This window comes from Asterias amurensis, chromosome 8 (genome assembly GCF_032118995.1).
Source record: "Asterias amurensis chromosome 8, ASM3211899v1".
Lineage (NCBI taxonomy): Eukaryota > Metazoa > Echinodermata > Asteroidea > Forcipulatida > Asteriidae > Asterias > Asterias amurensis.
The window spans coordinates 9,331,001-9,346,416 of record NC_092655.1 but is presented as its reverse complement, the minus strand read 5'-3'; the positions used below and the strand labels follow the sequence as shown (position 1 = coordinate 9,346,416).

At 38.6% G+C, this 15,416-nt stretch overlaps 1 protein-coding gene across 1 annotated transcript in view; it reads left to right on the top strand.

The window, feature by feature from the left end:
* Nucleotides 1-6,115: 6,115 nt before the first annotated feature.
* The window catches only part of LOC139940815 (meiotic recombination protein REC8 homolog), a 418,728-nt gene continuing 409,427 nt past the window's right edge, over nucleotides 6,116-15,416 (top strand). The window contains exon 1 of the mRNA XM_071937199.1: nucleotides 6,116-6,370. Within this exon, the coding sequence (XP_071793300.1) occupies nucleotides 6,315-6,370 (56 nt within the window). The 5' untranslated portion in view covers nucleotides 6,116-6,314. The remainder of the gene's footprint in view (nucleotides 6,371-15,416) is intronic.

The window sequence follows — 15,416 nt, the reverse complement described above, 5'->3', positions numbered from 1 at the left end:
GGTTTGGGTTAGGGTAAGGGTTAGGGTTGGGTTAGGGTTAGGATTAGGATTAGGGTAAGGGTTAGGGTTAGGTTTTGGGTTAGTGTTAGATTTAGGAATAGGGTTTGGGTTAGGGTTAGGGTTCGAGTTAGGGTTAGGGTTAGGTTTAGAATTAGGTTTAAAGTTAGGGTTAGTTTTAGGGTTAAGGTTAGGATTAGTGTAAGGGTTCCAATTTCGGTTAGGGGTAGTGTTAGGGTTAGGGTTATGGTTAGGGTAAGGGTTAGGGTTAGAATTAGGCTGAAGTGTCATTCCGTGTCAATGCAACACGCTTTTGAACCTGACCCTCACGGATTTGAATGAAATTTGGTGTGCTGATTGGCCTCCCTGAGAAATGACCAAATCCCAAATTTTATGTAATTATTTTGGGAGCTACGGCTTAACGAACTTTTGACTAATTAGCATGACCTACTATGTTTGGACAATCATATCTCCAAATGTAAAATACCTACAGAGATAATATTTACATCGTTTTGAAGCTCTTGACATGGCTTACATTTGATAACAAAGATGTTGTAACGCTGAAGAGAAAGGCCGACACCTGGGCAAAAAAAAATCGCGGAGAATCAACTGTGTTGGAAAAGTCCTCAGAACTACCAAAGTGGTTCATCACAAATGGGATGACATTCAGAGATTTCGCAAGCTTTCACACGACGCAAACATGCAATGAGAGTACAAAATGTAGTTGGTTACCCCTAAACTAAAAATACGAAATAAATAAATAAACGAAGTAAATAAACGAAGTAAACAAACGAAGTAAATAAAGTACATGAAGTATATACTACAGAGCAACTTTGTAACCTCACTTGACATGGGAAACTCTCTCATCTATGGACTGCCTAATAATCAAATTTACCGTTTGTATCGCCTTCAAAATATTGCCGCCAGAATTGTAACCCGGTCCAACACTATAGAGTACACATCACACCTATCCTACAAGATCTACATTTGGCTACCTATTAAGGACAGAATCATCTTCAAGATCCTTGTGTATGCCTATCGCTCATCAAAAGGCACTTTACCACCATATCTCTCAGAAGGACTCCGACCCCATATTTCCAACCGCCACCAGTCTATGCGATCTAATAACAAACATCTTTCAAGGAAACCCCTGGCCAAAACATCATGGGGTGAAAGATCATTTACTTCTGCTGCTCCTTCATTATGGAACGACTTGCAGGATCATGTTAAACTTTCTCCATCAATAGCTTTGTTCAAAACTTCCCTCAAGCCTCATCCAATGAGGACTTCATAACTTTTTCCCGTTTATTGTGTAACTGCGCCATGAGCATATTTATATGGATACCCGCGCATTATACATGCCCACTATTATTATTACTATTAACTAAATAAATAAACATAAATAATTATTTAATGACGAAATAAAATAACAAAATCACGACAAATTTACTAAAAAGTGAGAAAAAATAGGTTAGTAAATTTTGAGTTTGAGAAAATGTCGCAAGGATTGTAGAACATATTAAAAGTTGTTGTAATTGACATAAAGCCCAATTCGCCCGAAAATATTGACCAGAAATGTGGAAAGGGGTTAAAGAAAACGCTACGAAGCCGAAAACACCCCACGTAGCACTAGTAAGGACTTACGCACTCGGTTGAAGTTACGAGTGCTTCGTGAATATGACGCAACTCGCTAAGAACGAACTAGTAACACGTAAGTGCTTATTATATGAATAAGGCCCCTGGTATCCTGCAGCTAACTGCCTAGTCCCGCAGTACATGAATTTGCACAAAACAAAAAAAAACATTGCAAAAACGCGTACAAGTGCGCAAACGGGGGATTTAGTGAACGGGACGGTAGCCAAATTAATTCGACTGACAAATAGTCCAGTCAATCTATCAGAAATAATGGCTTGACCTGGAAAAAATTGCAACAGAATTGATTTCAACGGTTATGGGTTCCATAAACACCCAAGTTTAACATATCAAAAGTCCTCCAAAATCCAAGTGGCGGAAAGTCGTCAAATTTGCATAATTATGTTAATTAGTTTCCGCCATTAGCTGAAAATGAAAAAACATGCATATCTTGACAACAAAGAGGGCTAGCATGCTCAAAATGGTGTCTATACCCATGTTTTTATGGTCAAGGAGTCCAATGAAGAAAGGAATAACCTTTAAAAAGTGACGAAAAGTCTTCAAATTTGCATAATTGTGTTATTTAGTTTCCGCCATTAGCTGAAAATGAGAAAACATGCATATCTTGACAACAAAGAGGGCTAGCATGCTCAAAATGGTGTCTATACCCATGTTTTCATGGTCAAGGAGTCCAATGAAGAAACAAATAAACTTTCAAAAGTGTCGAAAAGCCGTCAAATTTGCATAATTATGTTAATTAGTTTCTGCCATTAGTGGCAAAACATGCATATCTCGGTAACAAAGAGGGCTAGCATGCTCAAAATGATGTCTATACCCACGTTTTCATGGTCAAGGAGTCCAATGAAGAAAGGAATAACCTTTAAAAAGTGACGAAAAGTCTTCAAATTTGCATAATTATGTTAATTAGTTTCTGTCATTAGTGGAAAAACATGCATATCTTGACATCAAAGAGGGCTAGCATGCTCAAAATGGTGTATATACCCGTGTTGTCATGATCTAGGAATCCAGTGAGGAAAGAATAACCTGTCAAAAGTGTCGAAAAGCCTTCAATTTTTATGTGATTTTCCGTCATTAGCTGAAAGTGAAAAACATATCTTTAAAACAAAGAGGGCTAGCATGTTCAAAATGGTGTTTATACCCGTGTATAGAAGTTCTTGAATCAGAGTTTGTTCAGACCAGTTTCTTGATCACACTTAAGAGGAATGCAAGGGTCTTTTCACAAGCATGGATGATGTCCTCTGTCTTTGCGCTTTCAATCATGAAAGTATCAGCCACTTTTGACAATTCATTGGTACGGATCTTGGGAACAGGCCTACGTGTCGTGTCACACCCCAAAAGTGCTTGAGCACACAGAAGGGCCAAGCTCCTCCTTCCGGATGTTCCACATGCGATTTTTATTTTGTTTCGGCTTTGGCATGAAGAATAAGGATCTGCCTTATAGTATATGCATGGTGAGAAGTAGCACTAAACAGGTGTGTCATCCCAACAAGCACAGTGTCATTAGACAAGGGATGCTGCAATGGCTTCTTGGACATTTTGTAAGAACACCCATATATCAACAAATACTTCCTGGAAGGGTGTTGTTCGTCGCATGGATCGCTGTTGGGCATGACTGTCAAAAGTGGCTGATAATTTCATGGTGGAAAACCCAAAGGAAAATCATCCATGCTGCTGAAAAGGCACTGCATTTCTCTACAGCGGAGATCAAAACACCGTTCTTAATAAACCGCGATTGAAGAACTTCAGTGACGAGACTTTAACAGACTGACAGAGCTCGAAATATGTTGAGGCTAGCAATTTGGCACCTACTGAGGCATCTGCCAAGTTCCACAGTATGCGAAGTTACTACCAAATTCAAGAATGAGGGGGGGGGGAACGATGACTTAAATCGACTGAATTGTGGTTGGGCACACGAGCTACTCATGATGTCCCACTGGAACAAAGCCAACAAGTTGGGAGATCTACCCACGATGAGTTGGTTTTAACTCTTAACATCATACCACTACCCAAATCGGGCCACCTCTCTACACCAGATAACTATACCGGGGATCATTCTGTCTTATCTTGTCATGAAGACATACAACCGTCTGATTCTGACTCATGGTTTCCGTCCAAAGAGAACCACAACTGGGCAGATCCTTGCCCTGAGGCAAATACTGGTCGGAGTCAGTGACAAGAACATGTCATGTGTCATTACCTTCATCGACTTCAAGAAAGCCAATGGCACTGTGTACACGGATGCAAGCTCATTGAGATCCTTCGAGCATGGAGTCCAGAAAAGGCAATCACTGCAAGCTACAACAGTTTGTGGGCTAAGGTGGTCACCCCAGATGGTACCACATACCTCTTTGAAATCACGGCTGGAGCTCTGTAGGGGGACACACTAGCATTATGTTCGTGCTCGTCATGGATTGCTTTGAGGTCTGCTATCAATGGCAGGGAGGAAGAGCTAGGCTCTACGCTTGCCGAGCGCCGGAGAAGGAGAGTGCCAGCTGTAGTGATTACAGGCCTTGACTATGCTGACGACATCTCTCCTCTCAGACACAGTGGATGAGGCACAAAAACTGCTTGCAGCTGATTAGCTCTAGTGCAGCCGAGTTGGTCTGCAGCTCAACTCGAAGACGACAACGATATTGACGGTCTGCCCACTGAGTTGATAAATCAACTCAGTGGCAGACCCTAGAGCTCCTAGAGGTCATTGAAGAGTTTAAATACCAAATACCTTGGCGTCCTCATATGATCAACTGAGAGTGAGAAAGAGTGAGGAGAGCTTTGGCACGGAAGGCCCTTCCTGGCAAGAGCATCTGTGGAGAGCTGGTCTCAACGATATCATCAAGAGTCGCTGTTCGTTGCTACAGTTGAGTCTGTACTTCTGTATCGAGTCAAGATATGGACTCTGATAGCCAATCAAGAAAGAGCACTAGACAGCGTCTTAACAAGAATGGTATACACGGATGGCCCTTGATGTGCACTATATTTAAGAGGACCGTATGCCCAACTCCAAGCCCTACGATGCCCTACCAAGGGCATCGCCAATCATCTGTCAATCAGGGAACGAAGGGTGAGGCTGACTGGCCACTCTGTCCGCCATCCAGAGCTAGCTGTTGGCTTATTCTTGGGGATTCCATGAATGGAAACAACAGCAAGGGCAGGAGGAGACTAACATTCGTAGATCAGCTGACGAATGATGCAACACGATCATCAGAGTTTCCCGAGAGTGCGTCGGCTGAAGACAGTCTCTCGCTCAACTGAATTGGCAATGGTCAAACAGAACCTGTTGCCAGTGAAAACTGACTTGCCATCTACACCTAATGAAAGATATGCATGTTTTTCCACCAATGGAAGAAACTAATTAACATAACTTTGCAAATTTGAAGGCTTTCCAACACTTTTGAAAGGTTATTCATTTTTTCATTGAACTCCTTGACCATGAAGACATGGGTATAGACACCATTTGAAGCATGCTAGCCCTCTTTGTTGTCAAGATATGCATGTTTTCTCATTTTCAGCTAATGGCAGAAACTAATTAACACAATTATGCAAATTTGAAGGCTTTTCGACACTTTTGAAAGTTTATTTGTTTCTTCATTGGACTCCTTGACCATGAAAACATGGGTATAGACACCATTTTGAGCATGCTAGCCCTCTTTGTTGTCAAGATATGCATGTTTTCTCATTTTCAGCTAATGGCGGAAACTAATTAACACAATTATGCAAATTTGAAGACTTTTTGTCACTTTTTAAAGACTATTCCTTTCTTCATTGGACTCCTTGATCATGAAAACATGGGTATAGACACCATTTTGAGCATGCTAGCCCTCTTTGTTGTCAAGATATGCATGGTTTTTCATTTTCAGCTAATGGCGGAAACTAATTAACATAATTATGCAAATTTGACGGCTTTCCGCCACTTTGATTTTGGAGGACTTTTGATATGTTAAACTTGGGTGTCTATAGACCCCATAACAGTTGAAATACATTCTGTTGCAATTTTTTCCAGGTCCAGCTGCAGTATGACTGGACTAAAATACAAAACGGGAAAAACTGAACGAGAAAATAATGATCAGGACGGAAAAATTAACGGGGCTGTGGAAATAATAGTACGGGGAAGAATACAGAAAAGGGACTAATAATGATATGGGACAGGAACAAAATAAACTGAACGGGACAAAAACAAACAAAACGGAGTACAAACAAGGACAGGGTAAATGCGACGTCACTCTTTGCTTAGCAATTAAGATTGATACAAAGTTAAGATCAATCTATAGTGCTTTGTGAAATCGAAACAGCGCGAAACTCTATAGCGGTACCCGCGCGTGGCGCGGGTTTCCCGCTAGTCACAATAAAACCCAAATCGCGCCCTATTAGACTGGTCCCCTGTCTTTAAATAAAAAAAAACGAGTCCAATCATGAAATAGTTTTCTCAATAATTAAACACGGCAACCAGTGCACCTCTGGAGGTAAACTACGCGCGGTGTGTAACCAGCTAGTTCGTTGCATGTGTTTTTCTGAGGCTTCTCTGTGCATCCATGCTTCTTGCTTGCGCTTAGTCTGCCCATCCCATCTGGCTGCCTGCACGTCGTGCCTCTACGAAAAAAGTACCTCCATCTTAGTGACAACAGTAACAACGGTATCGAAAACATTTTCATGATTTGTATAGAACAATGTTTTTCTCGCAAGACATTCTAAAAAAACGTGGGGGAAAGTTTGGAATCGTTTGGTAAGTTTACAAAATAGGCCCCTACCTCATTCTCACTCGGCTGACCTGTCCTACTGAGTACTGTACTGTCATGACTGTCTATATCCATATTCCACTATAAACATGCTAAACTAGTGTCTGTCGGTGTCGTGTAATTTGTTATCATATATTTGAAATAAACCATAAACCTTCATTCTTAATCTATCCTGGTGTCATGGGTTTCTATTAACAGGATAATGGGAAATGTTGTGTCCTAAAGAAATGGCTACTGTACTTCTTAACTTGATTTATCTTAATGTCAGCTGAGATCACAAGGCCCCACCATCATTGACCATCTCTTCTTGGCCTTGCTTGAATTGAAGCATTCCCAGCTCAAACGAAACACTCTTCCATAACAAATATGTTTTTCCCCATTTCAGACCAGCCATGTTTGGTTTCAGGAGATAAGAAACCTATTTGTTTATTTCTCTTTCTCTTTAATGTAGATATTATTTTTTTTTATCAGAATTTATTACACTTACAGTTATGAGTTAGGCCTAAGCCTAGCACTAGCAGTCTTCTCTTAAAATGTTTAAATTTGTAAAAAATAGATAATAAATACTAGTTTCTTTTGACTCAAGATGAGCAGTCTGTTATGATCAATTCAGAACGTGAAAATTACCAAAAACAAGATCGGGCAGTATTCCCCCAACCAAGACGAAACATAGTTAGAGCCCCGGGCTATCAAACTTATTGTTACACACGCCCTCTTGTGGTGGCACATCACGGAAACACAAAGATGTACGAAGTACATGTACATTCATGTGTATTTACGACAACTTTGCAAGAAATCGTTGAACAAAACCTCTTGGAGGTAGAAGAATACATAATCAAATTACACCAAATTTTCACAAATTAAACTTTAAAGTATGGGAATTAGCACTGACAAAGTCGCATTTAATTTTGATGATTATCTCTGGAAGAAATCTTGATTCAAAACAAGGAAAACGCTGACAAAAACAGGTTTTTATGGTAAAAGCTATGCGACTAGATGTACCGTGTGTGGAATTTTATCGGCTACACGGTGATGTAATCGTTATCTCATTTTGTGTAAACATGTGCTCCCTTATCGCAAAAAACCGTCTTCGTGCTTCTTCGGCGCTTTCCGAAATCCGTGGTCCATGGGGTTCATAGGTGACGTCATGCACAAACGAATGGGCGCTGCACGCGAGGCCAAGCCTCCTGTTTCTGTCGTTGCTCTCTATTTTTTACAATATCTCCGAAACTATTCATTCAATTTCAATTTTGTTTTAAATGTAAGCACGAGGAGAGAATGCTCCTGCCTGATGTCAAGTCTCATAGTTGTGAGTTGTACAAAATGTGAGTTATGATTTAATATATATTTCGTTCTTTTTTTTCGGGGCTGTGTGTGTGTGTGTGTTGGTACACGTGAAATCAACTTGATGGAACTGCCTATTTCTAGTGACTGAAGGAGATGAAACTTAATCTAGCAGACGATAATTTGTTTTGAACTTCAGAGGTTGGATGTTTGTTTATAGACTGATTTGTACTTGACACCCAAGGCTTTGAAGAGATGATATAAAAAATGTTGTGGGCGTTGTACTCTGGATGTTATAGCTTTGTAAAAAGCGGTTAGTCGCATTACACAAAAAGGACATGATAAAAAATACACTTGTCTCAATTCAAAAGTTTCCTCAAACTAAAAAACTTGCAAAGGTTTTGCTACATTTAGCACACATCTCTTATACATTAGTATCCAACAGGATACTTATAAATAGTCAGCAACTTGAACTTTTAGGTTTACGTGGCAAAACCATGGTTAGTCGCATTACGGTTAGTCGCATTACAGTTTGTCCGGCCACTTAAGCCAAGCCCAATGGAGCCCAAACTGAGTTCTTGTTTGGCAAAATTGGGTTCATTCCTTATCAACAAACAAAATAAATTAATTTCACTTGTTTTTACTAAAATAATAACGCTTTTTCACTTGAAAATCATAGAAACAAGGCTGGAATGTGTATTTTTAGAAAAGCAAACTTACATTTTTCGGAAATATTATTTCCCATTTTACTGACCACCTTTATTTTCAGAGCTGGCTGTGCATTCAACATAAAATGTTAAATATCTTGCCAAGTATGTAGGAATTGAACAAAAATAAAATTGCAGATTTAAAGTGACTTACATACATGTAACCATGTCCCTGAAAAATCAAAGTTTGGGTTATTGTTTAAAAGTGGACTGTGAATTTAAAATGGCCTTGTTGGTTATCACAGGTTCCTCAATGCAACAAACAATTTGTTTTGTGTCGAAAAAGTGTATAAAACAAAACGAAAAACCTTCTTGATCACCCATCTCCTCGACTTTACCTGGATACATTTCACTGCATGTTACACCACACACCACTGACCATGCATTGCTACCCTTGCATTGCTACCCTAGTTTGTAAGGCAGCATTTTGTAGTTATCATGTTTCTTCTTTCTGAAGGAAAATGGTGGCAAGAGGACATCAGCTTTTTGCTTTTGTTTGCTCTTTTGGGAGATTTGTCTGTGCTCTTCTTGAATTCCTTGTATTTTAACATCATTCTACTTTTTCAGCCTAGGCAATGGTACAACATGTACATACATGTATGTCCACAATTTGTGGAGTAAATTAGTTCCATTACTTCACTTTTCTACTCAAAATTCTCAGAAATGTTGCTTTTCTTTATTTTGTTTCATATGTTAACATTAAGACTGTACAAATGATGACACTAGAAGTTACAGATTGGAGTGGTGTATGTACAACACATGTTATAGTTTTCAGCATGTGCTTTGGAAAAATGCATTGTGGGTAGGGCATGAGTGGCATTTGCAGAGCCCCAGATCTCTTAATTCATGTAATATTGTCCTCTAGTAAGTCAAAACCAAGATATCCAGCTTTGCTGACCTCTTAGCGTCCTCTTGAAAAAATATTTGGTTAGTCGCATTACATTGCATGGTTAGTCACATTACCGGTTAGTCGCATTACACTTTTTGATGACTCGTTATTAAAATACACCAACTGGAGTGTTGATTTCTTTACTCATTTCAGACTTGGTAATAAGGGTAGAAGCATATTTTGAATTGCCATGACGATAGTCAGTGGATTTTTCGTGCAGTTGAAATAACTTCATCTCTCGGTTAGTCGCATTACGCCCTGTTGAAGCTCCCACAAGTACACTCACATATTGCTTAAATGAGAAACACAAATTAAAATTCATTCTGGATTTTAAATAGTTGTACCTGCTGCTAATCACAACTATTAAAGTTTTGCTGGAATAACCTTTGTGGGGGACAATATTTAACTTTGAAGAAATCACCTTAATGTGCTCACTTTTTAGGGTCTGTTCACAGCTTGTGCAAACATGAGCTGAATTTGTACAAAATGGTACAGAGTGTGTAAAAAAAGTTAATGTCTGTTTCCTTTCATATGTTAGCTATAACTTTTACGTGGAAAGAAAGTTGTTACACAATTTTTATTTTTTGGTGTCATGTCCATGTTTGCTTGGAATCGCCCAGAGGCTTAAAGAAGCCATGTGCCTTATATATTATATATCATTTTTAAATATTTTTGGAAATTGTTATTTTGCAACCCTCATATATCAATATATTGTTATTAATATTAAAATTTAAACATCAGCTTGTTGATTCAATTATCACTGTTTATTTATACGCTTTATTATAAATATTAAGAATAAAAAGATTTGAAAGCCAGTAGTTATTCACACTTTTTATTATTTTTTTGTTTTTTAATTTTTTGCAAGTTACCATAGTAATTTTGAAAATTTAATAAAAAAATATTTTGAATAAAATGAAGACAACTGCTGGCTATAGAGTCATACACAGAGTCTCAAAGAACACTTGTAGTCACTGCAGATGTTTCTTCCATGTATGGTTTCACCGAGAAACCATACTTTCTCGTTTGCTGTGAAAACAGGAAAAACTCAAAACAAATGGGGCCCGTTGAAGTCATCGAAGATCGTGGTGTTGTGTGAACATTTCAATGTCCATCAAGTTTTAAAGGGATGCTGCAGTGAATTAAAATAAAACGTTAATTTTGCTGTCATTTATTTCTGATATATGTATTGAACATCAATACAATGTGTTTTGTTTATTCCCGACATATCTGACTTGCGTAATTAGCGAATAAGTCATGCCCCCCCCTTTTGTGGATTGTTACCGCCCTCCCCTACCATCAACGTCACGTTGGGAATTCAAACATATCGTCGGCAGAAAGAGTCTGGTCCCTAATTACACGCGCCTAGGTACCAGGCCACACAGTGCACACGTCTCTATATCAGGCCTGGAATTACATTTTTTTTAGGGCAAGGCCACTTTGGCCTTGGAGCAGGCCAAATTTTGAAGGGCACCAAGGCCAGTAGAAAGGGCACCAAGGCCAAAACAGTGAAAATAAAAAAGGCATCAAGGCCAAAAAAAATTTGACCAGGGGGACCCCTACGGGTGGTAAACCCAATTTAACAGTTCACATGAATAAGGATATTGATAATCAAATCTCAATAAGGATATTGATAAATCATATCTTATTTATGAGCAAACTGTACCATTTTAATTTTAAAACAATGTTTGTATTATTTAAAAGTATAAAAATACTAACCCCCCCCCCAAAAAAAAAAAAAAAAAAAAATTCTTACTTGTCCCCAAAAAGAAGTCAAGTTTCTTGCATTTTTGCAGCAGAGCTTTCGTACTCATCCCTTTCAGAACGCTTCAAACGCTCTTTTCGCGGCATTATTCTATTATGAAGTTTTATCGTTGACCTGAAAAGTTTTTGCAAGCGATAGTAACGAAAAAGGTTTTTTCAGATCACGCGGCGTTTGTGAAGTGTAAACAAATATAATTTGTTTACACTTCACAAACGAAGTTTTGTTGGACGAAGATTAAAAACGAAATATTTGGGGTTTTTTAATGAAAATAAAGGCACTACGGCCCTTTTTTTAAAGAAGAAAAAAAAAGGGCACGACGGCCAAAAGGAAAAAAGGGCACGGCAATTATGGCCGTGAAAAGCGGAAATTTTTGAAGGGCATCAAGGCCAGTTGGAAGGGCATCGACGGCCATGGCCGTCGTGGCCGCCGTGTAATTCCAGGCCTGCTATATGCACACAGCCAGGGGGCCCGACGGCTCGGGTTACCGACATGACGTCATGTTTATGCAAATGAAGGCTCCCTTTTAGGGGCGGGGTGGGTTCCCCTAATCTCTTGAAAACCATTTTTAAAATACTTGCGCATTTAATAAAAAATAGAAAAAATATTTCAGGTTTAAAAAGTCATGTTTAATTGTTTAAATGAATAAAAAAAAAACTGCAGCCACCCTCTAATATATGTTTACATACTTCATCTTAACAAATAAAGATAATTAGGGCATCGGTTGATAGATGGCATCATTATTTTTTTCCCAATTCAAAGAAAAAGGCATAATACCGTGAAAACTGAGAGGAGGATACTTACTAGGCCTATTTTACCAACACATTAACATTTTATAAATGTTTTAAAGGAGCATAGATGACAGGAAATGTTTTACTCCATGCATGATTATAAATTATCAGCCTGGCAAGGGGGTCGAAAATATATGAGAGACTGTCAAAAACATATGATCCAACAATATATTTTATAAAATAAGGCCTATTTATTATTTTGGGTTTCGGCCTAACAGCCGAAACGCCTATTGTAATCGTAGTAATTTTTAAAAAATTTATTATTCTTATATTAGCTGTTCGGACGTAGTGGTCGGAACTATTGTTTTTGTTAAGATTTTTATTTGTTTTTATTATTAGCTGTATTGAAATCGTCAAGATTTTTATTTGTTATTATTATTATTATTATTATTATTATTATTATTATTTTTATTATTATTATTATTATTATTATTATTATTATTATTATTATTATTATTATTATTATTATTATTATTATTATTATTATCGTCATCGTCATCGTCATCGTCATCGTCATCGTCATCGTCATCGTCATCGTCATAATTATCATTATCATTATCATTATTATTATTATAGAGTCAGTTTATTATACCAAATTGAAGTTTTGAACATGCTTTACTCAAAATGTAAAAAATGTTAAAAATGTTAATTAATTACCACGTAATCTTCATTTGAATATAACTGGATTCAGTCACTTCTATGTTATTGTTAAACATCCTCTATGGTAAATGCTATGCAGTATGTACTTATACTCAGACACATTACAGACTAAACAATAACAAAAGTAGCTTGATTTAGGCCACAGCTTAAAAGCCAAATTTATTCACACACCAAATTGTGAAATGTTCTCCTAAGTATATTAGTAGTAGGTTGGAAACTAAACAGACACACATCAACCAATACATTACGACATAAATTTTGAGGACTACCTTTGTCCCCAAAACAAATATGGACACCACGTCCAACCAAATACAAATGAACTTACCGAGTCCATCCTAGTGGCCAACCAAAGGGCACCATATGCCCTACCAACATTTAAACAATATGGACTCATTTGTCCATACCCACATAAAACACTGTACCACTACAACAAAACATGACACCCCGGGACCAACGAGCACACCGGGAAGAGTTGCAGGTCACTACCGGTGTGGCGGTTTCAAGTTTCCGCTGTGTTCAGTTTTTCGAATGACCAAATACGGTAGCATTACGTCATGCGATGCCTGCGCACAGCAAGCGAAAGTAGTCCATTTTTAGTGCCGTATTGAGTTATCCGTTACCCTCCGGTAGCTGTCATGGCGGCGTCCACGAGTCGAGTGCAACTAGCGGCAAACGCGTGGATCGTATGAGTTGTTTTTTATGCAAGCAGAGTGTGACCTGCCTGAAGTTGTTCCCATGAATACATGTAAAGATAGGACAAGAGATTATGTGACTACACAGAAAAGAATCGTAATATAAACAATGTGGGGTCACTGATGCTGAGAGAACTACATTACTCGCGGCGGTATCTGAGAGGTCACCCGGAAAACTGAACACGCCGGAAAGCTAAAACCGTTCGAACAACGTGCAGATATGACCGACTACGTCACCCGGAAAACTGAACACGGCGGAAGACTGAAACCGCCACACCGGAACTCCACAGTTGAACACACAAACGCACATTGCCTTGTTAATATTACAAAAATAACAAACCGTTGTCAGTGCTGACCGTTGTACATGAACAAACAAAAAGTATCAACTTAAATATGAACCTAACTAAATACTTGTAATTATTCCCCAAAGCGGAAATTCTGAGGGGACAACGACTGTAGCCCCAACAAAAACCGAAGGGCACTATAAAAAGTAACTAAAGTACTTATTGTTTTAAGATAATTCGTCCCCCTAAGTTGGAACGCACAAGAGGAAACACATATAACCCCAACGATACGGAGAGGCACTAATCTAACATTACATAAATTAAATGGTGTAATTTAATATGACATACGGTAATAAACATTTGCATTTTTTCAATTTGGCACGAACAATGGTACAGATAAAGTAGCACTTGGAATTACCATTGTTCATGAAATTGCCAAAATCATTTAAGATTAATATTACCTGTACCTGCTAAAAGTTAAACTGCTGGTATAATGAAGCAATAAAACCTGTTGTATTTTACGACATCACCTTAGATCACCAACTAAACCTGTCATTTTTCGACCAAAAACGCCATACGCGCACAGCGCGCCCCAAGAAAAACGACAGCGCACACCAAGAAACCACACACAGCACACAAGGCCTGCCAATACAACATACCTAGTGGCCTGTGCCAAAACATAGGGCACAACATGCTGACAACACTGCCTACCAAGCGAAAACCATGAATGCCAACGTGAACTATCCATTATTACGTTAAACTAGCAATTAAACCCAAGTTGCGATCATAACTGATGTACATATCATGAGTTGTGACTTCTTGAGAGGAGTCTACTCATTTGAATATAACTGGATGCAGTCACTTCCATTTTATTGTTAAACATTCTCTACGGTAAATGCAATACAGTATGTACCTATCATGAGTTGTGACTTCTTGAGAGGAGTCTACTCATTCTGTTTTCCTACCAGTGTTCAGGCCCCTATACTTTCTAATCGGCTTCCGGGCCCATTACTTTTTGAGTACGAAGGTTTAGGGTTTTCGTTCAGATGAACGTGCGTAATTAAATAGGGGTTTTCGACGACGACGACACATCATCGTGTCCAAAGATGTACACTCAACTTAAACAGTTTGAAGATAGTGATAGTTGAAAGCTTCCCTTAAAATATTACTTGTTGTGGTGCTGGAGTTTTTGAGGAGTAAAAATGACCGGGTTCGTTTCAGGCAACGAGCGTGGACGACGAAAACAGTCCGCCTGGGATTTGAATTGATTTATGGGTCAAGTCACCTTGTTTGCGGCGGAGACCACTTGCCTAAATTAATGCCAGTATTTCGCTTTACTTCTGGAAATTAGACCATGTCAAACAAAAACTCTTTGACGGGAGTACAAATTTTAAAAAGCAGAGACTTTAGTATACTGACGTTTCTCTTGTGGTTGAGCTGCTTATAATAAGTAGGCAAAACATTTTGCTTTAAAAAATTACAGAAATTGAGCAGAATACCTGGAGTAACAACTTGTACATGTACATGAGGCATGGTGTTGTGTCTGGTCACCTTGCATCATTTGCTGTGTTACTTGCTTTTTGTGTGAAGCTATATGTAGTTTGGTCCTGGGCCAATGGCTTTTAAAGGAAAGAATCGCAGCGCTTACGTAATCAGGGAATTGTGCTTACGCTGAGCGTATTTAACAGCTTAGAAGGGTATGTGTTCTTGAGCGTCACAATTCGCAACAAATAATTTGCTACAGTTGACTAATTGTGCTCAACTCTTGTGAAACTTTCATTGCGAAAACAGTGACTTAAAAATTTGATTTGCATTTGCAGGATAACCATGCCTTAGACCTACTTGTGCAAAAGTACGCTGGGGCGACTAGTGTGCTTCGTGTTAAAGTCGCGATAACAAATCATTATTCGAGTCGCAACTTCTGTTTTTCTCTACTTCGTTATAACCGTGCTCACACGTTGACTACA